This window comes from Sceloporus undulatus, chromosome 10 (genome assembly GCF_019175285.1).
Source record: "Sceloporus undulatus isolate JIND9_A2432 ecotype Alabama chromosome 10, SceUnd_v1.1, whole genome shotgun sequence".
Classification (NCBI taxonomy): domain Eukaryota; kingdom Metazoa; phylum Chordata; class Lepidosauria; order Squamata; family Phrynosomatidae; genus Sceloporus; species Sceloporus undulatus.
This window is the reverse complement of record NC_056531.1, coordinates 191,113-215,135: the sequence shown is the minus strand read 5'-3', so window position 1 is coordinate 215,135 and position 24,023 is coordinate 191,113. Positions and strand designations below refer to the sequence as shown.

General features: G+C 48.1%; 2 protein-coding genes across 3 annotated transcripts in view; one reads left to right on the top strand and one right to left on the bottom strand.

The window, feature by feature from the left end:
* Window positions 1–1,065: 1,065 nt before the first annotated feature.
* PXMP2 (peroxisomal membrane protein 2) lies at window positions 1,066–5,706 on the bottom strand. Its single transcript, XM_042442198.1, has 5 exons — window positions 5,535–5,706; window positions 4,025–4,129; window positions 3,226–3,388; window positions 2,809–2,928; window positions 1,066–1,651 (listed from the first exon to the last, which is right to left on the bottom strand). Exons 1-5 carry the CDS (start codon window positions 5,642–5,644, stop codon window positions 1,583–1,585), a joined length of 567 nt encoding a protein of 188 aa, XP_042298132.1. The 5' UTR covers window positions 5,645–5,706; the 3' UTR covers window positions 1,066–1,582.
* A 347-nt stretch (window positions 5,707–6,053) lies between these two features.
* POLE (DNA polymerase epsilon, catalytic subunit) overlaps window positions 6,054–24,023 on the top strand; it is a 23,890-nt gene continuing 5,920 nt past the window's right edge. The window contains exons 1-38 of one of the 2 annotated variants that reach the window (XM_042442073.1): window positions 6,054–6,174; window positions 6,819–6,954; window positions 7,059–7,139; window positions 8,139–8,183; window positions 8,543–8,635; window positions 9,142–9,296; window positions 10,021–10,162; window positions 10,290–10,370; window positions 10,828–10,935; window positions 11,101–11,211; window positions 11,438–11,523; window positions 12,028–12,147; window positions 12,359–12,491; window positions 12,619–12,732; window positions 13,013–13,225; window positions 13,379–13,486; window positions 13,780–13,908; window positions 14,267–14,369; window positions 14,507–14,653; window positions 14,932–15,077; window positions 15,352–15,500; window positions 15,822–15,914; window positions 16,237–16,381; window positions 16,981–17,138; window positions 17,377–17,572; window positions 17,898–18,112; window positions 18,327–18,429; window positions 18,589–18,669; window positions 19,048–19,170; window positions 19,531–19,749; window positions 20,057–20,266; window positions 21,002–21,145; window positions 21,389–21,529; window positions 22,009–22,162; window positions 22,251–22,357; window positions 22,687–22,863; window positions 23,142–23,365; window positions 23,739–23,959. In XM_042442073.1, the coding sequence (XP_042298007.1) occupies window positions 6,080–6,174; window positions 6,819–6,954; window positions 7,059–7,139; window positions 8,139–8,183; window positions 8,543–8,635; window positions 9,142–9,296; window positions 10,021–10,162; window positions 10,290–10,370; window positions 10,828–10,935; window positions 11,101–11,211; window positions 11,438–11,523; window positions 12,028–12,147; window positions 12,359–12,491; window positions 12,619–12,732; window positions 13,013–13,225; window positions 13,379–13,486; window positions 13,780–13,908; window positions 14,267–14,369; window positions 14,507–14,653; window positions 14,932–15,077; window positions 15,352–15,500; window positions 15,822–15,914; window positions 16,237–16,381; window positions 16,981–17,138; window positions 17,377–17,572; window positions 17,898–18,112; window positions 18,327–18,429; window positions 18,589–18,669; window positions 19,048–19,170; window positions 19,531–19,749; window positions 20,057–20,266; window positions 21,002–21,145; window positions 21,389–21,529; window positions 22,009–22,162; window positions 22,251–22,357; window positions 22,687–22,863; window positions 23,142–23,365; window positions 23,739–23,959 (5,206 nt within the window). In that variant the 5' untranslated portion in view covers window positions 6,054–6,079. Of the gene's footprint in view, window positions 6,175–6,818; window positions 6,955–7,058; window positions 7,140–8,138; window positions 8,184–8,542; window positions 8,636–9,141; window positions 9,297–10,020; window positions 10,163–10,289; window positions 10,371–10,532; window positions 10,734–10,827; window positions 10,936–11,100; window positions 11,212–11,437; window positions 11,524–12,027; window positions 12,148–12,358; window positions 12,492–12,618; window positions 12,733–13,012; window positions 13,226–13,378; window positions 13,487–13,779; window positions 13,909–14,266; window positions 14,370–14,506; window positions 14,654–14,931; window positions 15,078–15,351; window positions 15,501–15,821; window positions 15,915–16,236; window positions 16,382–16,980; window positions 17,139–17,376; window positions 17,573–17,897; window positions 18,113–18,326; window positions 18,430–18,588; window positions 18,670–19,047; window positions 19,171–19,530; window positions 19,750–20,056; window positions 20,267–21,001; window positions 21,146–21,388; window positions 21,530–22,008; window positions 22,163–22,250; window positions 22,358–22,686; window positions 22,864–23,141; window positions 23,366–23,738; window positions 23,960–24,023 lie in introns of those variants that run through there. The other variant, XM_042442074.1, reaches the window with a different exon arrangement.

Genomic DNA, 24,023 nt, shown 5'->3' with positions numbered 1-24,023 from the left:
AAGGATGCTTAACCCTCCCTCGATCCCCCACCAGGGCACAGCTCAGCATTTGCACATTAGTTGCTGTACCCTGCCCTCATGCTCCTTTGGCAGGAAATCCTTTATGTCTCTCAATAAAAAGAATCTGCCACTGCCGCACTTTTCTTAGAAGGAAGAAGGATCCCGGAGAGATTTCTCTAATAACCAGGAAGCCTAGAGTGAAGCAAGAGGGGCCTCTAGCGATGGCCTTTGCTCATAGCAACTCCTTTCTCTGGCAGATGTTGGCCACAGAGTTGCCCCAAATGACCTAGGGATTCCTAGAGATGTGTTCTCTCCAGTTGTTTTTTAATTTGGGTTTTTTCCCATTTTCTCTATGCCCCTAACCCCAGCAAATGTGGAGGGTCCACTGTAGTTGACTTTTTTGCACGCACAGGATGACACGTAGGCCATGCTCCCAGACAATTTTCATGGGTCAGTATCCATTTTCCAGGACCTGAAAGCAATGGTGAGGATCCTGAAGGCCTCCAGATGTTGGAGCGCATCCCACATGACCCCAGCACCACTGGCCATGTGGCTATGGCTCATGGGAGCTGTATTTCAACCACATCTATTTCGCCACTGATTTCAGAGACATTCACGGGATGGGGCTAAATTGACCAATGCTTGCTAGCCATGCTAGCAGGACAGAACCTCATTGTAGAAGAGTAGTCTATCTCAGAGCATTGCTTCCCAAGATGCTCCCGTTTGTGGAGCTTGTCTGGGGGGGAGGGGCTGCTCAAGGAAACAGACAACCAGGAGAAATATGGAGAGTCCTTACTCATCCATCCTTCCCTCCACACACCAGATTTTGGGTCATCTGAATAAGAACTGCAGGGAGAGCGGTTTCTCATTGGCATCCCTTTCCTTGGTCCTCCAAGCCTAGCAGGATCAACCAGGTTCAAGACAATTCTACCAAATTTCGAGTGCACGTTTGTCCAATGTACACCACTGGCCACATTTCCCCCCTCCCTAGGGGCAAAACTTTCCAGACCCTTTGGCCCTGCTTTAAAGAAAGGAAGACGACCAAATGACACCAGCCGGCCCATGTCATATTTCAAATACCACATTTTGTCATTTTATTCCTTGGAAAAGGGATACACAAAAGTCCTATGCAACGTTTCCCTGTTCCCGGCAAACCATTAGTGTTAAGCACCATTTAAAGAAAAGAAGGAAAGAAAGAGGGGGGGAGAACTACCTGCTGTTGCCCCACAAAGGGGTTTTTAAAAATATACATATATGTAAGAAAAACCGATTATAAAAATTAATGTGGAAAGGCCACATGAAGTTAGGATAGTTAGCAGGATGGGACCTGGAAGGCCCCAGCGGAAGGTGGCAGAAGACTCTTCCAACTCGGTTCTGGAAAGGGTAAGGTGAAAGTAGCGGTGTGGCTCAGAGAGTGGAGATGGTCGTGAGAATGTGACCACCAGTGACAGACCATGGCTTCGTTCCATTCAGTCTTGCCTTTTGCTCCATCCACCCAAGGGTTGGTAATGCTCAGTCACCAAAGACCGTTTCCGAACCGGGTCGGAAGGGCCAAGCCCTGCTTCATCGCTTCCTCGCACAGTCATTTCTTGACGGAGGCCAAGTACGCAAACCAGAAGAGCGCCACGAGGTTCCCAAACAGGACCTGGAACTGAGGAAAAAGGGACAGGGTCAAGAACCAAGGACCCTCCATCATGAAACATTTGTGGTGAGAAGCATAGTGCGGCCATGTGGCAGCTACCTGAACATACATTCCCAAGTGCATGTAAATTCGCACACAGAGCTGCATTCTAGGCCTTTGGCTCAGAAACGATTCAGCAGAGATGGCTTTTAATAGGCCAGTGCTATGCATGCATTACGTTTTATTACCCTATTTTTGAAAGATCACGGTTCCATTCTCGTTCTTTAGAGGGGCTGTTATTGCCGATTCCTCACACGTATGCACCCCGCCCCACGTTTTTAATGTTGCCGGCTCACCTCTTTTCCATAGAGATGGCCCTTTAGGGAAAGGCGGCAGCTATAAACCATCTTTATAGGTTGTTAGCCCCCTCTGTCCCAAAGGGTTAAGGTTTGCCAATTTAAAAAGAAAAAGAAAAACCTGCTGTAAGCAGCTCTGAATACAGGGAGGTGGAAGCCATGTGTCGAGCAAAATAAATTCAACGTTAATTTTGGAGGAAGAAGAAAAAATACATTAGGAGAGAGCTGTAGAATTATGCACAGGACAGAGCAATGAAATGTTGTCCTCCATCTCTCTCTCTCCCTTATTTAACACTACTTCTGATATAAGTGCAGTTCTGCAGAAATAATCCAGTTCAACACCACTTGAAGTGTCATGGCTCAATGCTATGGCATTCTGGGAACTGTCATTTGTTGTGGCCCCAGTGCTCTCTGCCAGAGAAGGCTAAATCTCTCACAAAGTGACAGATCCCAGAATTCCATAAGGAGGAGCCAGGACAGTTAAAGAGGTCTCATACTGCACTGTTTCTGCAGCCTGAATGACATGGATCACACAAAGTGTCCTGCAATCCATGAAGGTTTATACCAATTAACGTTGACACCATCCAATGGGTCTGTAATTGCCAGCTCTGGTGCCACAGCAAATAACCATTCCCAGAAGTCTGTAGCAATGAGCCATGGCAGTTCAAGTAGTGCCAAACCGGATTATTTCTGCAGTGCAGATGCAGACTAAAGGAGGGGTGGGCAACTTACATCCCTCATCCTCTGGACCCCTGGTTAACATTCCTATGCTTGGCATGGAAACTAGCTGGATTTTGCTCTCCTTAAGGAGAGGAGAGCGAGGAAGCTCACCTGCACGGGAATGTAGCCCAGATTAATAAACTGGACTGGTGTCCACACTTTCCAGTTCATTTTCAAGGCTGCCCAATAACTCGATTTTAGCTTCTTGCGGAATGCAGAGGAGTCCTTCCCCTGAAAGGAAGGAAGGAAGAAAGAAAGAAAGAATACGGAGACTCTAGTAACAACTACATTCTCACCAGATCCTAAATCCTTTATTAGTGGTGGTGTTTTTTCATTGTGTTTTTAGCTGCCTCGGGTGCAACGTCTGCCACTGGGAAGGTGGATTAGACATATACTAAGCAGCCCTGTCTGCAGTAATACTGTTATTCACATAGTTAATACAACCATGACAATCCCTTTATTTGTCTGTTTCTATGCAAGACATTTCCGTATACCCGATTCTGCTAAAACAAGACCTGGGGCTCCTACCTCCAAGAGGTTCATGACAAAGAAGAAGAGGACAAGGAAGGCTGGCGCAACCACCAGGCGGTCCAGGAGCAGCTTCTTGAAGGTGGCAAAAGGCACATCAGAAGGGATTGCTCGCTCCAAGTAGAGGTAGAAGTAATGGCTGAGCGGTCCTGTGAAGAAGAACCTGGCAAAGCAGGTAGGGGGTGTTAAGTGTGTGCGAGAGAGGGCTTCTCCTTGTCTCTATCTCTGCCACCAGAGGCCTCCTCCTGGCCTGCCCCACTGCTATGGCCTCCAATGTGGGGACCTTCTAGATGCACTCGTGGCATGCCTGTGAATGACTGCATGCCTCTGATCTCCCCATTGGACACCACCCCCTTCGATTAACTGCTGCCACCCCAGAGACCAAACCTTCGAATATCCCTTGCATTCTCGGAAATGCAAGCAGAGAATATGAAGTTCAACACAAAGTTAACAATTGCGTGTTAAACGCTTCCAAATCCCGAGGGACCCTATTAAATGCATAGTCTTCAGTGCCCACCTCATACTCCTAACTGATTTATGTCTAACTAATCTCTATCTCTGACCTGGCCTAACTCGCCTAATATCTCTAACCTTTGTGTGAGATACATACATACATACATACATACATACATACATATATATATACACATACACACACACAAATATATCTCTCTCTCACAAAAGTTAGAGATGTTACGAAAGGTGGGTAGGGTTAGAGATAGAGATTAGGTAGCCATAAATCAGTTAGGAGTATGAGGTGAGCACTGAGAGCTATGTGTTCCCAGACATCTCGACTTACCCATAGACTGCAAACCTCAGAGGTCCCCACAAGTCAAGCACCTTCTTCTTCCGGCTCTTCTCAATGATCTCCGCCAACAGACTCCCAAGGGCTGAGAGAAGGGCACTAAGGAGGGGCAAGGAGAGAAGGTGAGCATCACTGGAGACTCAAGGCAGGGCAAATGGAAGCCAGGAGACCAGGAGCAGCTGGGGGATCCCCCATGCTGGAGCCAAGGGGCAACTTTGGGGATAGGTGCTAGGATTGTGGCAAGGATGGGTAACATTTGGACTCAAACCTGGAGTGGATTTGAGGTGCCCCTTCAACATGGCACCATGCCACCTGGAAGTAGGACCCACTTCAACTCCTTGGAACCTGTTTCTCAACAGATACCCTCAGGGTTCATCTGCCCGGAGGATGCAACCCCGGACGGGTTCAGTTGCATAAAACCCGGGTCGGCCTGCTAAACCAGCCTGGCAAGATCTCCTGTGGATTAGGCTCCTCTCTTAAACTTTACCTGCCTGGCACTTCGATACTACAAAATGCCCTGGGACTGGGGTCTCTTTCATGCTACCCCCAGGGCAAAATAATGCCATTTTATATCACTTTAACTGCCGTGGCGCCATCCTACAGGATCGAGGATGGGTCATTTTGGTGAGGCACCAGCACTCTTTGGTTGAGGTTTATTTATTGCCCACCTTCTTCCCGGTGCCTTGAAGGGCTGGATCCAAACAAGGCCAAGGTCCAGAATGCCTTCCCAGACTTTGGCCTCAAGAAGGCGGCTAAGTGTGTGTGTGCGCATCTACATGGCAGAATGAACGCACTTCGGCCCCACTTTAAGTGCCATGATTCCCTCCGACGGAACCAGGGCAGTGAAAAGTGCTGTCCAACTGCATTGGCGCTGCAGCACAGATGCCGCCTGGGTATATGCCATACCAAAGTGCCCATGCCCAAGATGCCAGGGCAGCCACAGGGCTGTTGAACGGGATTCCCGCTTGTGCTTTCTGGCAGCATCCGCACCGCAGAATTGACACACTTTGACACCGATTTGGCCGCCTGTGGCTCCCTGCGGTGGGATTCTGGGATGTGTCGTTTGGCAGAGGTTCTCGATGGCGTCTATACGGCAGAATTAACACAGTTTGGCACCGCTTTAACTGTCCTGGTGCCTTGCTATGGGATCCTGGGAGGTGTAGTTTGGTGGAAGACCTAGGCAGCACCCATATTGCTCCATGCAGTGGAATATTGGGATGTGTAGTTTGGTGGAAGACCTAGGCGGCATCCGTACGGCAGAATTAAGGCAGTCTGGCACCACTTGGCTCCCTGCTATGGAATTCTGGGATGTGTAGTTTGGTGGCAAACCTAGGTGGCATCTGCACGGTCGAATTAAGGCTGACACCGCTTAACTGTCCTTGCTCCCTGCCATGGGATCCTGGGAGGTGTCGCCTCCCGAGAGATGGAGCCTTGCCTGTCAGAGGACCCTGGGGCCCCCGGAAACTACAACTCCCAGACCTCCCTGGCTCCTGAGGGGCCGTACCTGGAGAGGGCTTTGGTGAGGACCGGGTAGAAGCGGAGGAGGAGGAGGTAGCGGGCGAGGAGCCTCTGGGCCAAGGGGCCCGACCCGGCTTTGGAGAGCGTCCCTGGCATCGCAGCCCCCGAGCCCCAACTGAGCCGACAGGTGCCGATCGCCTTCACTGCGCACGCGCCTTCCAAGCCCCGCCCCACTCGCACCGCCCTCCCGGAACAGCCCACCGGCTGAGCCAATCAAGACAAAAAAGGGGGCGAAGACTCTTTCACCACAGTGGGCGCGGCTCGAGCGGGAGGCTCGGGTGGCCATTGGCGGCGCAGCCTCTCTAGCTTGTCCAATCAGAGGAGGCGGTGTCGGGAGGGGGTTGGAAAAGGCGGGGCTCCGTCTCCGGCGATTGGTCGACCCAGAAGAGGCGGGCCCAGAGCGAGAAAGGGGATTGGCGGGACCTCTCTGAGCGGCCTGAAGGGCGGAAATGTTTTCCCGCCCTCTCGCGAGGTTTGGCTTCCGCGCGGGAAAGTCGAAAGGGAGTCCGACGGCGGCGCTGGCAACCTGGGATGGCGTTCCGGAGAGGCGGCGGGGGGCGACGGCGCTGGGGAGCGGAGGCCCCCGCGGAAGTAGGGGAAGGGGAGGCGCCGCCGCCGCCGCGCGGGTGAGGGAGCCCTCGGCTCTGCGGAGTCTCTGAGCATGGGCAAAGTGCATTGCAACCACTGCCTTCCCTTTGGCTAAATCGGGCTGCATCCGCACGGGAGAAATCACCCGGTTTGGCACCGCTTTCACTGCCCTGGCTCCAGGCGATGGCATTCTGGGAATTGGCGTTTGTTCCGCTCGGGACCCCACAACAAACTCCAATTCCCAGAATTCCATCGCCTGGAGCCAGAAAAGTTTGAGACCGCTTGAACTGCCCTGGCTCAATGCGACGGGATTCTGGGAAGTGTAGTTCTATGAAACATTGAGCCTTCTCTGTCAGAGAGAGAGAGAGAGAGAGCTCTGGTGCCACAATCAACTACAACTCTCAGGATTCCCTGGTCCTGAGCCAAGACAGTCAAAGCCGTCTCAAAGTGGATGCTTTCTGCGGTGGGTTGGGGACCAGAGTCGGGGATCCGTTCTTTCTTTGCAAGAGGGTCTCTGCCCCTACGCAGAGTGCCTTTCTTTGGCCGCAGTTGGGAGTCCTGCCTTAGTCCTGGGCCTTCTTTTGTCGCTTGGGGACACTGGCTTATGTCTTGCCAGCTGTTTGGCCAAAGGGCATCCTCCGCTGGGACTTGGCAGGTGACATATCTCTTCTTTTGTCCCCAGGGATGACAGCTCTTCACTCTCCGCAAAGAAACGCTTGGAGCGCAGCCACTGGACAGACGCGATCGATGCCCAGTTTGGCTTTGAGAGGGTGAAGGAACCCGCTGAGAGGACAGGCTGGCTGATCAACATGCACCCGGTAGGCATTGCCCGCTTTTCTCTCTGACTGCAGCTCGGCCGTGGCTGTCTTGCTCAATGTGCCCTGGCGGGTTTCTTCCTCTCATTGCTTCTCCCTTCTTTCAGACGGAGGTTTTGGATGAGGATAAACGCCTGGTCAGTGCTGTGGATTACTATTTCATTCAGGAGGATGGCAGTCGATTTAAGGTGAGGATGGAAGTCGATGTAAGGGAAGGGGACTAAGGCAGTGTGAGTTATCAGTGCACATTGCTTAAAGAACCTGTCAGAAATTGGAGGGAGCCGAATGGTAAGGTGGGCAACAGACATTTTCATGCCCGCTGCATGTTTACTTCTGTGGTCCAGAGTACATGAATGAAACAGTTCTCAAGCTGTTGTTAGAATCCAGATGTGTAATGGAGGACAAGCGTCATTCTGTAACAGCTGGCCAGAATGCCCCACACTTCCTGCGAAACGTCTTTCAGGGCAATTGTGTTTCACCATGGGCCATGGGTTCTGGGGCAGATGGCACCTGGAGCCCCATCTGCAGGTCTCTTCTAACCTTGCATCCTGTGGTTCACATGATCTTCCTTTACAGTGTGTAACTATACAATAATGTTCCAGGGTATGCCCTTAATGTGTACAGTGCAATAGTAAGATCCAGTAAGTCAGGCTCGCGCCCCATGCCTCACCCAAATGGACAGTGGGTACACAAAGAATTGTGTGGGTTTTGTGGCACACATGCGGCGGACTGAGCAGCCAAATCGGTGTAGAAAGAATTTTCTGATAAGGCTGAAAACCACAGTATCCTGTCACTGTTTTCATATGTATCTTGAGACGGAGAGAATAGATGCTGAAGGGTTTGTCCTCTCTTGGTTCTCCTTGGTGGCCTTTCAGATGTGGGACTGCAACTCCCATTGTCCCTTAACACTGGCTGTGTTGGCTAGGCTGGCCAGTAGCTGCAGTCCAGCAACACTTGGAGGATCACAAGTTGCCCGCCCTGCCTTACCATCTCTTATAATAAAGATTCCTTCTGTGTTGCCTGTAAAATGTGTTGGTCCAATACTCCATGCATCTTGGAAATTATATGACGCTTGTTGAATTTTGTTCACTGCTCAGTGGGAAGCTGACAATTTTTTTCTGCTTCATGAAGCTAAATTCATAGAAAGTGCTCTGAGATTAAGGGTTTTCACATTTTTTCTTTCCTAGGTGGCATTGCCCTATAAGCCGTACTTCTATATTGCAACCCAAAAGGTTAGTGTGACATTCTTGGCCCATACTTGAAGCTGCAACCAGTGACCCATCTGAGTTCTTAAGGCATTTAGGTTTCGATCTTATGATTACTTACCTAGAAGTAAGCCTCATTGGCTTCAGACAGATATCTGAGTGTAAGTTTGCAATGTTAAAGCATTTTAGTCAATGCTGCCCCTTGCAAAGAAGATAAAGGAAGCTGAGCCAGTGTCCTTTGGGGATGTAATGGAGTGGAATGGGGATCTTCCAATGTATCAGAACCCACTGCAGTGTTCATGGGTTTCTTTGTTAGAGTGTGGAAGTTGTCCCCCAAGGATGGGAAATCCCTGTTTAGCTCAACTGATAAATGTTTTTCTCTTTAGGATTGTGACCGAGAAGTGTCCTCCTTTCTTTCCAAGAAGTTCCAAGGTAAAATAGCAAAGCTGGAAACTGTACCCAAAGAAGATCTGGACCTGGTGAGAAATGCATTCAGTAAAATTACAGTAACATTGTGGCATTGCTTGGAAAGGTATAGAGTAGAAATGACCTGTTGAGGCTATTGGTCTGCAGGCTGTCACTTCCCAAAATCCTTTTGTAGAGGCACATCAACTTAAAGAATATTATCCAGGAACTGTTAACTTTAATTCCATTCTCTGCTTTTGGGAAGAGTCTGTCAGTTGGTGAAATGGCATAATAATAATTGATGATGATGATGATGATGATGTAAGCAAGCTAAAAACATACTAAACAAGTTAAAACAAGACAGTTTAAAATAATTTAAAACCATGCACTTGCACAGATGTGCATAAAATCAATTCAGCCTGAAGGAGGCCTTGAGTTAAAAACCATGTTTTGATGGGGCGCTAGACAGCAACATTGGGGCTAATCAGCTCACAAAGGGGAGAGTATTCCAAACCTGGGGTTCTTTTAGTATTTGTAGTCCTCATTCTATGAACGTTGTCCTCTCCCTTTCTTTCTGTAGCCAAATCACCTGGTTGGGTTAAAGCGCAACTACATCAAGCTCTCTTTCAACACAGTGGATGATCTGGTAAAGGTACGCAAAGAAATCACACCTGCTGTAAAGAAGAACAGAGAACGGGACCAATCTGTGGACGCTTACACCACCATGTTAGCCAGGTAGAGTAGCCTAATGTCTGTTTCTGGATCCCACTGGAATTTTATGTGGTCTGAGCTACATCTTTAATATGATGCAATGACTTTCTTACTTTACTTCGAGGGAGAGGAGGCTCTTTGAGCCCATGGTCACATTCCAATATCAGAGAAGTTCTCAGAGGCCACATTGCACTAGCGGGGAGAGAACTAAAGTCAAAAGACTGGGATCAAGACCACCAGCATGCTTTAGCTGACAGATCTCATGCCAGTAATTGAACCTTAGAAGCATTCCAACCTTTAAGATTGGGGAGAAAAAACTTTACAAAAGGGGCATCTGGTAAAGGAGAGCCAGCATGATGTAGTGGTTTGAGTATTGGGACTGTGACTCTGGAAACCAGGATTCAAATTCTGTCTCGTCACATGTACATCTCATGGTTCCTTCACCATTTGGATGTAGGAAACGTGTTATTACTTCTCACCTGAGCAGCATTTGAGTAGAAAGTGAGTATGATGCAGGTTCCTCCCTTTAAATTCGTACGTGCAAGAGTTACTGGCACTTTCCATTCAGTTAGGAGGAGTTATTCCATTAAATCCAGGTATTACCAGAGTGCTCTGGGACAAAGCCATGGAGAAACAATCACTCCTGTGCTCCTGCTGTAATGCTCTCTGGATGCTTTAAGTGACTTTCAGGCCAGTGTGTGCAAAAAAAACAATCTTGCAAATAAAGCGGGCTTTGTCTATTTCACAGCGCTCTTGCTGGGAGCAGCCTGACCAGTAAGGAAGAGGAGCCCTCCAAGAAGACTGCAGACCAGATGGACAATATAGTGGACATGCGGGAATATGATGTACCCTATCATATTCGCCTGTCTATTGATCTGAAGATCCATGTGGTGAGTGGGGACAGGGGAAGGTCAACCTTCTGTCTTTGCTTGATGACAAGACACAACTAGATACAAAAAATATGGTGGAACAGATGTTGCCTCAGTATAACTGCTGGTTTCCCTTTTCCTGTGATAGGCTCACTGGTACAACGTTCGCTACCGGGGCAGCAGCTTTCCTCCTGAAATCACTCGCCGAGATGACCTGGTAGAACGGCCAGTGAGTATTCTTCTAGCGAGGGCTCTTATCTCAATACCTGGAGGTTTTGGAGGTTATTCAACAGAGGCTGGATGGCCGTCTGTTGGGGGTGCTTTGATTCTGTGTTCCTACATTGGACTGGATGGCCCTTGTAGTCAACTCTGTGGTTCTATAATTCTAGAGTGTTTCTTTGTTGTGTTCTTTCAAGTCCTTTCCAACTCATGGTGACCCTAAGACAGGTGGGGAAAAGTCAAAGATTTGTGGGTGCTGTGAGACGCTACAGAATCCAAAGGGCTGGAGTCCAGAATTCTTTGCATTGATTTGTATAATGCCTCTAGTGTGGGCTCACTAGACTTGGAGGAAATCATTGCCGTGGATGAAGAGGTATTTTATCCCAGCGTTGGAAGCAATATTGCTCAGACTTTCATCCCTAGCACCTGCCAATGACTTGGAAAATGTTGATTTGTTATCTTTTTAGGATCCTGTCGTTCTGGCCTTTGACATTGAGACCACCAAACTCCCTTTGAAATTTCCGGATGCAGAGACGGATCAGATCATGATGATCTCCTACATGATTGATGGCCAGGTAACTGGGGTTGTTTCTTCCATCGATCAGAAAAGATGTTGCAAGATGGAAAGCTGCTTGTTGTGTGTGTCTTCGTAACATCCTGTACAAAGCATCCGTTGGTGAGATGATGCCTGTTTACTGCTCAGTTTGTCGCGCTGATAAAAATCACTTCTTTCTACTCAGGGTTACTTGATCACCAACAGGGAGATAGTTTCGGAAGACATTGAAGATTTTGAGTTCACTCCCAAACCAGAGTATGAGGGTCCCTTCTGTGTTTTTAATGAACCAGATGAGGTAAATGTGCTTCCTTTTGAAAGGTAACATCTTCTCTCAAATCAAAAGCCAATGCAACATGGGGATTACATTTTGATCACTGTAAAGTTCATGTTCTCTGTGTTTTGTCTTTGGCTCTCAGAATGTCTGGTCACAATGGTACCATGTACCATGTCATGTAGCAAGAACAGTGGTACCACTCATAATGGTGGCCTCTAATATATTATTTCTCTCCTCTTAAAATCAGGCCCATCTTATCCAGCGGTGGTTTGAGCATGTTCAGGAAACCAAGCCAACAATCATGGTGACTTACAACGGAGACTTCTTTGACTGGTGAGAACTGAGCAGACTTAGGCCTCAAGCCTTATGGCACACACTGAACCCTGCGGATTTCTTTCTGGAGAACTACATATCCAAAGACATTCTTGTATAAAAAGACAGTGGTGTGTTCCAAAACAGTCTTTCTCAGGATACTGATGAAAGGGCATCAGCGTTTGTTTTACTAATGTGCTGGGGACTGGTACCATATTTGTGCCCATTGGCTAAAAGTGTTTCAGAAATTAAAAGAAGGGAATCTGTGAGGAGGAAGGCTTCAGAATGGCCCTGTTATTGATCTGTGTATTTTCCATTGGCACAGAATGAGGGCTGGGGGTTGGAATGGAATGGAGTATGGCAGTGGGCACCACTTGAGGGAACCCTGCACAGAAGCAGTCCACACTGCAGTATTTTGTTGCAGATCTGCCTTGTCTTCCTTTCTTAGTATTATTGTTCCTGGTTGTATTGCCTAATAGTGAGAAACGTAGAACCTTTCTGATTATTTTGACTAAATCTTTCCAGGCCCTTTGTGGAAGCCAGAGCTGCTGCTCACGGAATGAATATGCAGAAGGAGATTGGGTTCCAGAAGGATAGTCAGGGTGAATACAAATCATCTCAGTGTATCCACATGGATTGTCTCAGGTAATTGACACGGTTTTTCTCTCTGTGCTGTTGCATCCTTTTCTTCAAGACTTAAGCTGATGACAAAGGCTGATGAATAACTGCTTGTGTCCTTTGGCACATGCATGCTAGGTGGCTGCTCTTCAGTGAAAATGTATGGTGTTCAGCATCGTGCTAGTCAGCATTGTCTTTGACTGTTTTGCATTTTGACTGATGTGGCTTCTCTTGACAGGTGGGTCAAAAGAGACAGCTATCTTCCGGTGGGAAGCCACAACCTGAAAGCGGCAGCCAAAGCAAAGCTGGGTTATGACCCTGTGGAGCTAGACCCTGAAGAGATGTGCCGGATGGCTACTGAAGAGCCACAGGTATTTCACCTCTGGGAGATTCTGCCACTTGTACCAGCAGCTGTTGATTGACTGGTTCTCCTAGTTTGAAGAATGCAAAAAGGGTTACACTGAAGAGTTAAAACTGCCTCTGTGTTTCTTCCTCCAGATTCTGGCCACCTATTCAGTGTCTGATGCTGTTGCTACCTATTACATGTACATGAAATACGTGCATCCTTTCATCTTTGCCTTGTGCACCATCATCCCAATGGAGCCTGATGAAGTAAGCGTGATAGAGCTTCAGCCTTTTTCTGGAAGAGCTCAGGCAGTTTTTATATGTTAGGTGTGTGACAGAGAAGTATTCCGGAAAGGAGAGCTGATCTAAGAAGATCTAAGGGATGGGAAACCTCAGGCCTTAGGTTCTTGATCAGCGTAGTTCATATCCCTACAGTGCCCAGCTTAGTGGCAGTGGATAGGTGGAACCCATACCTTCCATTCCTTGGGTCACTAATTCAAGATCCTGTGCAGGTTCCCATTCTCCATGCTTGTTTCTTTTCCCACAGGTGCTACGAAAGGGATCAGGGACTCTCTGTGAGGCGCTGCTCATGGTTCAGGCCTATCATGCCAACATCATCTTCCCCAATAAACAAGAGCAGGAGTTCAATAAGCTTACCGAGGATGGGCACGTGCTGGACTCAGAGACATACGTTGGGGGCCATGTGGAAGCACTGGAGTCGGGGGTCTTTCGCAGTGACATCCCCTGCCGCTTTAGGATGGTATGTGTGTCAGTGTGAATTCTTGTCTCATCTCAGTCCTGACTTTGAAGTGGATCCTTCCGCACTACTTGTGTCATTCAAACAAGTGGCTTTGGTCAGAAAAGATTTTGTCACAGGTATAATGCTAAGTACTTACCCTGCTTTGTCTTTTAGAATCCTGCTGCCTTTGACTTCCTCCTGCAGCGTGTGGAGAAGACACTGCGTCATGCCATTGAGGAGGAGGAGGGAATACCACTAGATCAAGTGACCAACTTCCAAGATGTAAGTTTAGCCTTTTCCTTAAGAGTTTGGCCGATCCTCTAGCTTGTCAACCTAGTAGTATGGCATTTCCCCACAAGTCCTGGTGTTGTGACTTTGCCCTTTCCCCCTGCTTCTCCCTCTCCCCGGCTTGGCCACCGACCACTTTCTTAACCTACCTGGGAGATACATGTGGCCTGGGGCTAATAGTCAGGTGATCTGTTGTATAAGCCTTGAATATTATGTTCTTGAGTGACTTGTCTTAGTTTCTGAAGAGCCTGGCAAAACATTGCTGTCCCATCCACCTCTTGCCACAGGTTTGTAACGAAATCAAGATTAAGCTGAATTCCCTAAAGGATGTTCCCAACCGAATTGAGTGTCCACTGATCTACCATCTGGATGTGGGGGCCATGTACCCAAATATTATCCTGACCAATAGGTTGCAGGTAAGCAGCAGCTCTTTAAAATCAAGGAGTTCTTTTTGGCTTTGGATCTCCAGATGATGAGCACCATGAACTAATTCTGTGTTTTCCTTGCTGGGGTGTGCAGTACAAAGTAGAGGTGAATGCTGGAGGAAACTGTCTGGCATTGTTGCTACCATGAGTCTTGGAAGATACTGGAGAACTTCAGTACACCTTAAGAGAATGGCACAAGTTGGCTACACCTAATAGAAGCTGCTCTGTATCCACCTCCTGCTGTCCAGAAACAGGCTCAGCTTTGCTTGGCCTAAGAGCTTTCCATGCTGCCCTTTTCCCTACCTCTGACCTATCAATCTGTTCCGTGTCTGTTTTCTCTCTTCTTCAGCCTTCAGCAATGGTGGATGAAGCTACATGTGCTGCCTGTGACTTTAACAAGCCAGGTGCGAACTGTCAACGGAGAATGACTTGGCAGTGGAGAGGAGAATTCAGTGAGTGTTCAATTTGTGGTGCCCAGTTGACTTGGCAGAGGATCATCTGCTGCATAACATGCTTTTGCAATCTGAATGCTCCAGCCCCATGCTAAGCGAAATTATTCTTAGCCCTTTCTATTTATCTCTACTTGAAGTGCCTGCATCCCGCAGCGAGTACCACCGCATCCAGCAACAGCTGGAGTCTGAGAAGTTCCCCTCTCTCTTCCCGGAAGGGGCGCCCCGGGCTTTCCATGAGCTGACCCGAGAGGAGCAAGCCAAATATGAGAAAAAGCGCTTGGCAGGTGAGACCAAACGAAGCTGCTCCATGCTGGACTTGGTAGATTGGCATGGTCTATATGGAGACCTTAGAATGGTACAGTAGTGGGGGATGTCTGGGCCCTTCATCCAGCCCTTCGCCCCATTTAAGTATAGACCCAAATGTACCAAAATATTACGTTCAGGGGCTGGAGTTCCTTCACCCAAAATGATGCACACACATTTGGGTTTGGGGTTATGAGGCTTCTGTAGCCATTTGGGAAGGGTTCCAGAATAAATAGTCTCTGCTGCTTCTTTTGGTCAGATTACTGCCGCAAGGCCTACAAGAAGATCCATGTGACTAAGGTGGAGGAGCGGATCACCACCATCTGCCAGCGAGAAAACTCCTTCTATGTGGATACTGTGCGGGCCTTTCGGGACCGGCGCTATGAGTTCAAGGGGCTCCACAAGGTGCTGCTTTTTTAAACAGTTGTCAGATGTGTAATAAAACAGTAGAAGCTAGAAACAAGGGTTGGGCACATTAGCTTCAGAACCTTATGCCCTAGTACAAAGTTAAGATTACTGATGCGTAAAGTTTTTGTTTCTGCATTTCCCAGCCTTCTGAGTGTTCCAAGTCTCTCAGCTCAGTGCTTAGTAGTTGTTGTTTTATTTAAAGCTTGAAAAAAGACATTGTTCAGCTGTAGCATATTGCATTGGGGCTGTCTGCTATTTTCTTCTGTTCCAGGTGTGGAAGAAGAAGCTGGCTGCAGCCATGGAGATGGGAGATGCGTCGGAAGTGAAGCGTTGCAAGAACATGGAGATTCTGTATGATTCGCTGCAGCTGGCACACAAGTGCATCCTCAACTCCTTTTATGGATATGTCATGCGCAAAGGGTGAGTGGGGGACCAAACTACATGACAGTTAGTGGATCTTTACGATCTTTGCAAAATTAAAATTGCCCTTTCCAGTTAGTGTTGGTTTCCAGAACTTCCATTTGAAGAAAGAAAAAAATCTTTCCAATCCTGTCACATTTCCTAGTTCTCAAGTTCTTTCGTAGCATCTCCTCATCTCTTGTTGAGTAAAGTACCAGTGGAGTGTAGCATTTATATAGGGCATTTCAAAATGCTTCAAATGCATAGGCTGACATCTTGCACTGGGATGGCGTAGAATCAGTAATGTCTGTTTTGACCAGGACTTTTCCCTCCGCTCCTCAGAGCTCGGTGGTACTCCATGGAAATGGCTGGCATTGTCTGCTTCACAGGTGCAAACATTATCACACAGGCCAGGGAGCTGATAGAGCAGATTGGGTGAGTGCTGCAAGGGGCTGGGGCTGGTGGCTGGGATCTATTCATGCTCCTTTGGTAGACCAACCTCAACCTCAGAGGAAGACAACAACAAACTTCTTCTCTCAATAAATCTTGCCAGGAATACCCTAGAAGAGGGTTTTCCTAAGTGAGAGTCAACTTGAAGGCACATCATAAAAACAAGCCTTATGCTGGAGGAAGAAGCAAGGCTCTGCAGCAATTCAGGGAGAAAGAAGAGGATCCACTTCTAAATAGTGTTACTTAATTATTTTTGTAGCATCTCCTTTAAGTCTTCTGGAAAACCTTTCTCACTTCCCTTCTCCAGGAGGCCCTTGGAACTAGACACAGATGGCATCTGGTGTGTGCTTCCAAACACTTTCCCAGAAAACTTTGTCATCAAATCAACAAATGCCAAGAAGCCCAAGGTGACAATCTCCTATCCAGGTGCAATGTTGAACATCATGGTGAAGGTGAGGAGCCTCACACCTTTTTCCTCAACAGGTGGCTTTCAGGCCATACCACAACTGCCTAGGTGCTTTAAATAGCCTCCCAGTGGTGCCCTGGCACTTTAAGGCCTTTCAGAGTTTGAAGTGCAACCGCTAAAGCCCAGGAGGTTGACATCAGATAGTACAAGCCCATCCCAAAGAGTCACAGCATTGCAGGGTAACCCGATTTTCATGTAAAAGATCCTTAGTGACCAGCAGTACTCTTTAGGGTTTCATGCAAGGGTTTTTCCCACTCCTGTCTGGGGATGTCACAACTTGAACCTGGAAATTTCTACATGCAAAGCACATGCTCCACTACTGAGCAATAGCCTGGACTCAGCATATGAGCCATCACACTTGTTTGACCCTGTGCAGCCATAAGTAAAATGACTGGGCAGCTATGCGGTGCTATGGCCGGGTGGCCTGGCAGGGTGCTAAGGGTTTATTTAGTGACTAGACTTGCTGTTGAGCTTTTGCCTGCTAGAATCATAGTAGACAGTTTGGGATTCCGTGTCTCAGTAAAAAGGTGTTGTTGTACCATGTGAAGGTCTCAATGAGAAAAGTTGGTGTATGTCTACTTACAGGAAGGGTTTACAAATGACCAGTACCAGGAGCTGGTGGACCCAGCCGTGCTCAAGTATGTTTGCCGCTCAGAGAATAGCATCTTCTTTGAAGTGGATGGACCATATCTGGCTATGATTCTACCAGCCTCCAAGGAGGAGGGCAAGAAGCTGAAGAAAAGGTGGGCAGCCAGGATTTGTGACTTTATTCCTCCATGGGAAGGTACCCTTAGACAAGAAGTCAGGCAGTGAAATGGGAAAGGGCAGAAGTCAAGAGACTACTGCTAAATATTTAGTATGGGGGCATTTTGAAAGCTGCTTCTTTAAAAGCTGTAAGATGTGGGCCACAGGCAGGGAGGAACAAGGCTTTCCTGGCAGTCCTACACAAGAGATGCCAGTCCGGTGTTTGCTCTGTGCCAGGTATGCCGTGTTTAATGAGGATGGCTCTTTAGCTGAATTGAAGGGGTTTGAAGTGAAGCGGCGCGGGGAGCTTCAGCTGGTGAAGATCTTTCAGTCATCAGTGTTTGAGGCCTTCCTGAAGGGCACCACTTTGGAAGAGGTCTACGCTTCGGTTGCCAAAGTAGCAGACTACTGGCTTGACGTGCTTTACAGCAAGGTAAGTTGGCCCTCAGGGAAATCCCCTGCTTTTCTTCAACAGCATGGTTGAGAGTCATTTCAGCAGGGCATTTGTACCCCTGGAAAAGGGTAGTGATGTGTCATGGACCAGAATGACAGATCTTTAAGTGGTCATCTCTGCAGTCACACAAACCACCCTTCCACTCGGCTGCAAGTGCACTTGTGCCTGGCACCACATCTCTGACCTAGCTTTAGAAGTTTCCAGAATGGCCCACTCCAGTGCAAAGCCCATATGTGCAACTGCCAATGTCACCACTCTCAAAAGCCTGCAATTACAGATAAGCATCCTGTTTTTCTCATTCCAGGCTGCCAATATGCCTGACTCAGAGCTTTTTGAGCTGATCTCTGAGAACCGATCCATGTCCCGCAGACTGGAGGATTATGGGGAACAGAAATCCACCTCTATCAGCACAGCTAAGCGTCTGGCCGAGTTCCTTGGGGACCAGATGGTAAAGGATGCGGGACTGAGCTGCCGATTTATCATCTCTAAGAAGCCAGAAGGAGCTCCAGTCACTGAGAGGTACATCATGGGTAGGCTAATGGTCACAGATTTTGCCTCCTGGTGTGGAACACACTTCAGGTGCCAGAAAGGATGGGCTCAGGTTTCCTCCTAAGAGTGGTGGGCTTCTGCGTGGCACAGAGCTGAAGGGAGAAGAAACCTTGAGGGGATATCTTGGCTTGTGCCTAAATTGACTTTGACTAGGCAATAATACTTCATGTTTTCTTCCTCTCAGAGCCATCCCACTAGCCATTTTCCAGGCTGAGCTTTCAGTACGCAGGCACTATCTCCGGAAATGGCTGAAGAGCCCCTCCCTGCAGGATTTTGACATCCGAACGGTAAACAGCCTGGCGCTGCCCTCCAGAGCTGTGTCTCTCAGGGCTTTTCTTTTCTAGGGTTACTGCGGGTTACCCATTATTGGCAAAAGTCCAATAACAGAAACTTTCCCTTCCATTCCCTCTCCTTGGCTTTGACCAGCGTTCTCTGTCTACTCTTAGATCCTGGATTGGGACTATTACATTGAGAGACTGGGTAGCACAATCCAAAAAATTATCACTATTCCAGCAGCACTGCAGCAGGTAAGTATGGCTTAGGTGGATTAACTAGTGTTTCAGTCTAGAGCTTATGATTCAGTCTGTTCTGAGTTCTTTGAAGGAAGGGTATAATGAAAACCAAAGAAACAAAATAAGACTTTGGGTGCCATATGATCTGACTAACACACTTTGGCTGAAATATTGTAGGCTTGTAAGGACATACACAGGTGGAAGGGAAATATCCATGCATGTATGTCACTAACAGGATGCCAGCCTGTCTGTACAATTGTCTGTGCTTAGAATACGATAAGGTAGTGTCTTCCTTCCTCTGCTTGTGATAAAAAAGTGGGAGTACCCTTGCAGGAAAAATGAAAGAAAATAGTCAGAGCCTCCCATGGAAGTAAACATTCAGTGTCCTGGCAGGTGAAGAACCCTGTGCCTCGTGTCCACCATCCTGACTGGCTGCACAAGAAGCTCTTGGAGAAGAACGATGTGTACAAGCAGAAGAAAATCAGTGAACTGTTCACAAGCGAGGGCAAGAAGCAGGTAAGAGTGAGAGGGCCAGCATTCTCCCTACATCTGGGGTTTAGCTGGCAGGTCAGGTCTTCCATTCTCCGTAGTCCTCCATGAGGTCCAAGTGTCCCTGGTCCAAGTGCCAGGTGGACGTTGTCACCTGATGGTTCAGATGGGAGCACCGATTTATTCCTCCCGCCTTGTACTCATATAAATGGAGTAGAAGATGAATGAAGTAGGGCTGGAATCCTTATGTTTTCTGTCACCATTGAGCAGTAAGGACAGCAGAACTTCCTGGGTGCCAGAGTCAGACACAACTTGAAGACACACAATAACTGCCTTAACTTGAAGTACCCCTATGCTGTGCTACTCATGTGCCGGGTTTTCTCACAGGTCTATGCTAACCTACCCCAAGAGGACACCCCTTGTACACAGGTCACAGATATAGAAGATTTTGGGGTCACCAAACCTCTCCAGCCAGGAGTCCCTGTGTCAAGCAAACGTAAGCGGATTCCCACAGCAGAAGAGAGCCAGCAGCAGTCCCAGAATCTGGAACTCACCCAGTCCTGGAGGGAGATCCTGGGCCCACCACCACCCATTGGCACCACCAAGGTAAAGCAGACACAGCTTGGTAGGGAGCGACTGTTGCTTAGACTGCCCTGTCGGAAGTCACAACTACTTTGTTTTACCATTAAAGTACCCATCCTGCCATGGGTGACTTCATCTCTATTGAGTTTCAACTGCTAATGTCATAGCATAACAAAGGTTGTAGTCCATGCATTGCAAATGCTAAGTGAAACCACATGTTCAGATTTCCTGCCTCTGAGTAGTTTCCTTTGCAGTCTGAGGGCCTATTTGGCTTTGGTTTACCATGAGGAGATGTTCCTCCCAGCAGCTATATTTTTCTGTTTTCCCACAGGAGGAGCGCCTAGTCTGGCTGTGCTTCCACAAGAAGAAGTGGGAACTTCAGGCCCGTCAGCGCCAGGAGCGCCGCAAGAGGCGGAGGTTGGCTGATGGCGAAGTGGTCCTGAGTGGGGGACTGATCCGTGCCGGCCCCTCTAAGGGGCTCAGCAATTACTTGCTCAGGACTGCGCGGAGCATCCTCGACATGCCGTGGCAGATAGTGCAGGTAAAGAACCATTAGGAAGAAGTCTTTTACAAGTATAGGGAGATGGTGGACTGCTCTCCTTGATGCCTAACAGAAAGGCAAATGTTTAGGGAAAGGTGAGAGATGTGCACCCTCCATGATTATGGGCCTAAAGGATCAGGGTGGAGGGAGCTAACGGTTGGCTGGGGCTAGAAGCTTTTTGTCCTGATCCTATTCCCATTGGTGGTTCTCTGTGTCTTCAGAGGGAGTGGAACGGCTTGATCAGTGCTCTTCAGCCTTCCCTTTCCTCCTGACTTTTCATTGAGTTTGCAGAGGGAAACAGACAATTCCTTCTTGCCCTCTCCTTCCTCCATTTAGTACCAGCTGTTGTGCCTACTCCCTGCCCCCCTTTCTTTGCTTGCATGTGGCTGTCCTGTCTCGGTGAAAGCATCCAAGCATCTTCATCTCGCCCTCTATGATTTCACATTATGCAACCATTCGCTGATATTGTGGGGCATTACAGTGCTGAGTAAGTGCTATTGTTTCTAAGCACCTGCACTATGCTGAAATCACCCTGTCTGTTTGCCATAGCTTTTGAGATGTCACTTGATAGCCACCATTTGATCCTTGGGTGCACTTGTCTCGTGCTTTTCCCACTTTCAGGAAATCTCCCTCTGAATGCTGAATGATGTCAAGAACTGCCCCTTCATTTTGTGGTCCCAGCAGCTCGGTCCTTTCCCGTCCCTTTTACCCTTTTGACATGCCTTTTTCTCCTAGATTGCCGAGACCCACCAGCAAGGCCTCTTTAAGCTGTGGGCTGTGATTGGAAATGACCTGCATTGTCTCAAGCTGAACATCCCCCGAGTCTTCTATGTCAACCAGCGTGTCCCCAAACCTGAAGAGGGCACGGACTATAGGAAGGTGTGTGGCGTTGTTCTTTCCCCCATGACTTGGTGGAAGCACCCATTTCATCCCACTCATCCTTCCCCTTTCATGGGACTAGGTTCTGGCAGGAGCTGTGGGCTGAACAGAGTTTACATGCTGGGTAGCTTTGCAGGAATCCCAGTCTCTGCTGTGAGAGAAAAGAAGTAATATGCACCACAAAATACATCCAGGTCAACCCTCATGAAAGCCTAGCCTGACTCCTTGTTTTCCTATTGGCAGGTGAACAGAATTCTTCCTCGTTCCAACTTAGTCTACAACCTCTACGAATATTCTGTGCCTGAGGATATGTACCAGGAGCACATCAATGAAATTAATGCCAGTCTCTCTGCCCCAGATATTGAGGGGGTGTATGAAACCCAGGTAATGTCCTTTGCCTGATGCAGAAAATGAGGAATCCATTGGGGGGAACTGAGAATCTGGCAGTATTCCATTATTGAAGTGTGCATTTATTTCTGTAGGGTGCCTTATGGGCAAAACATTAGCTTGAGTATAGGATTTTATTTTATTTTACTTACTTTTTTTAAAAAAATCCATTCTAATTGATATCATTTGTGAGTCGTGTCCACACCATAAAGTTTTTGGATTGAAAGTCTCTTTTTAAATTGGGTATTAAGGAATTATTCCCAAAGGTTTAGCCCTCCCCTTGTAGCACAGTGTTGGGCCACATTTACCTTTCAGATGTTTTGAATTTCAACTTGCAATGTTGTTGCTAAGGGAGGGGGAAACACTACAGAAGTTACAAGGGGGGAAAAGAAAGAAAAGGGGTTGAATGGCTACAGAGCTGAGACTGATGGGTACTAATCAGGATGTATTCCTCACTGCTGGTTCCTCTTTCCCAGGTGCCATTATTGCTGCGGGCTTTGATCTGCTTGGGCTGCGTCTGCATGGTTAACAAGCATTTGGTGAGACACCTCACCGGCCGAGAGGCTGAGACCTTCGACCTCGAACACCTAGAGATGCGCTCTTTGGCTCAGTTCAGTTACCTGGAACCAGGTAAGAAGGCAACCTGCCACGTTGAATGCTGAAGTGTTCTGCACAATTCTGCTCTGTTCTGATGTGAAGCTCTGTTTTGTGTCTTCAGGCAGCATCCGGCACATCTACCTTTATCACCATTCCCAAGGCAACAAGGCCCTGTTTGGCCTCTTCATCCCATCTCAGCGCAAAGCATCTGTCTTTGTACTTGACACAGTAAGTTGGGGGCCAGGAGAAGAAGCAGGGCAGGTCCCAGCAGCATCACTGGGCTCTGTTCTGTATCTCTCAAGTCTTTAGTTGACTTCACTTGCCTACAACTTACCTTGAGGAAGGTCTGGATTCTTTGAGTCTCTCAGCTTCCAGTCTGAACCCTGACTGGCAGTTCTGCACTGCAGTCTTTGTTGATTTCTAAATTCCCTACTTCTAAAGCCCTTCCACCCTCATAACCACCCAGAGCATCTGCAGGTCTGCAGGTCAGATCTTTGGCACGCAAGCGGGTCTGTAGTGACTTCCATCTCCAAAGAAATATGATGTGCTTGGCTTAGGTCCGGAGTAACCAGATGCCCAACCTCACCAACATGTACTCAGTGGAGCACAATGCAATGGTGGAGAAGGTGGGCCAAGAGCTTCTTCCACCCAATAAGCACACCTTTGAAGTACGAGCAGAGACGGACCGCAAAACAGTCTGCAGGGCAATCCAGCGCCTCCTGCTAGCATACAAGGTAATGAGGGCAAATTCACTGCCTATGTCTGTTTCTCAACTGTCCCAAGGTTTCCAAGGCTATCAGGTTGGGTGCATATCATGGTTTGGATTTGTGATAGATGACCTCCTAAGCCTCAAAAGCTATCAGTGGGACCCAGCAGGCCCCTCTGGACTGCTGGAGGTAAAAGAAGACCATCCTCTGTTGAGGAAGTTGCTGCACTTACTCCTCCTCTTTCCATTTTCTGGAACTTTCCCTTCTCTCACCTCTTTTATCTCAATCTGCTTTATTTGTGTCAGGATGAGCGCAGGGGGCCCACCCTCATCGCTGTGCAGTCTAACTGGGATTTGAAGAGGCTGGCCAGTGGCATGCCTGTCTTTGAGGAGTTCCCGCTGGTTCCTGTCCAGGTAGCTGATGACATCAACTATGGTGTCCTGGACTGGCAGCGCCACGCTGCCCGACACATGATCCGTCGCTACCTCAACTTGGACACATGCCTGTCTCAAGCCTTTGACATGAGCAGGTTAGCATTGAGTGACACAGGGGTGAGCTTTTGGAAGCTAAAGGGACATGGGCGACTGGCTTTTTTTTTCAGAGGAAGGAACTGCAAAAGCACCTCTGAGGATTCCTTACTCAGAAAACCCTATGGAATTTATAGAAATCCCTGTGGAATTCATGGGATCGCCATACGTTGACAGGCACCTTGAAGGCGTGCACACACACAGAGGAGTGGGTCCCAGCCTTAGACCATTGTGACTCTCTGTTCCAGCAGGGGCCTAGCACAGTAGAAACAGTGCTCTTCTCTTTATAACAGATAGAATTAGGAAGGTTTGTTGGATTTTGTAGCTCCAGTTCTCCTTTTATCTGGCATTTTGTTGTTCTACCTTCCGCCTCAGGTACTACCACATCCCTATCGGGAACCTGCCCGACGACGTCTCCACCTTTGGGACAGACCTGTTCTTCTCTCGCCACCTCCACCGCCACAACCACCTCCTGTGGCTTTCGCCCACCTCCCGTCCTGATCTGGGCGGCAAGGAGGCAGATGACAGTCGCCTGGTCATGGAATTTGATGAGAAGGTCTCTGTTGAGATCAATCACCCAGGCTGCTATTCCACAGGTGAGTGGCTGCTATTATTATTATTATTATTATTATTATTATTATTATTATTATTATTATTATT

What these genes read in the sequence shown, in the direction of transcription:
- PXMP2 (XM_042442198.1), bottom strand. Translation starts at nt 5,644, where the DNA reads ATGCCAGGGACGCTCTCCAAAGCCGGGTCGGGCCCCTTGGCCCAGAGG. An exon ending in CTCACCAAAGCCCTCTCCAG is followed by an intron (nt 4,130 to 5,534) that starts GTACGGCCCCTC and finishes GCCCCTCCTTAG; the next exon opens with TGCCCTTCTCTCAGCCCTTG. An exon ending in TGGGCTACATTCCCGTGCAG is followed by an intron (nt 1,652 to 2,808) that starts GTGAGCTTCCTC and finishes CTTTTTCCTCAG; the next exon opens with TTCCAGGTCCTGTTTGGGAA.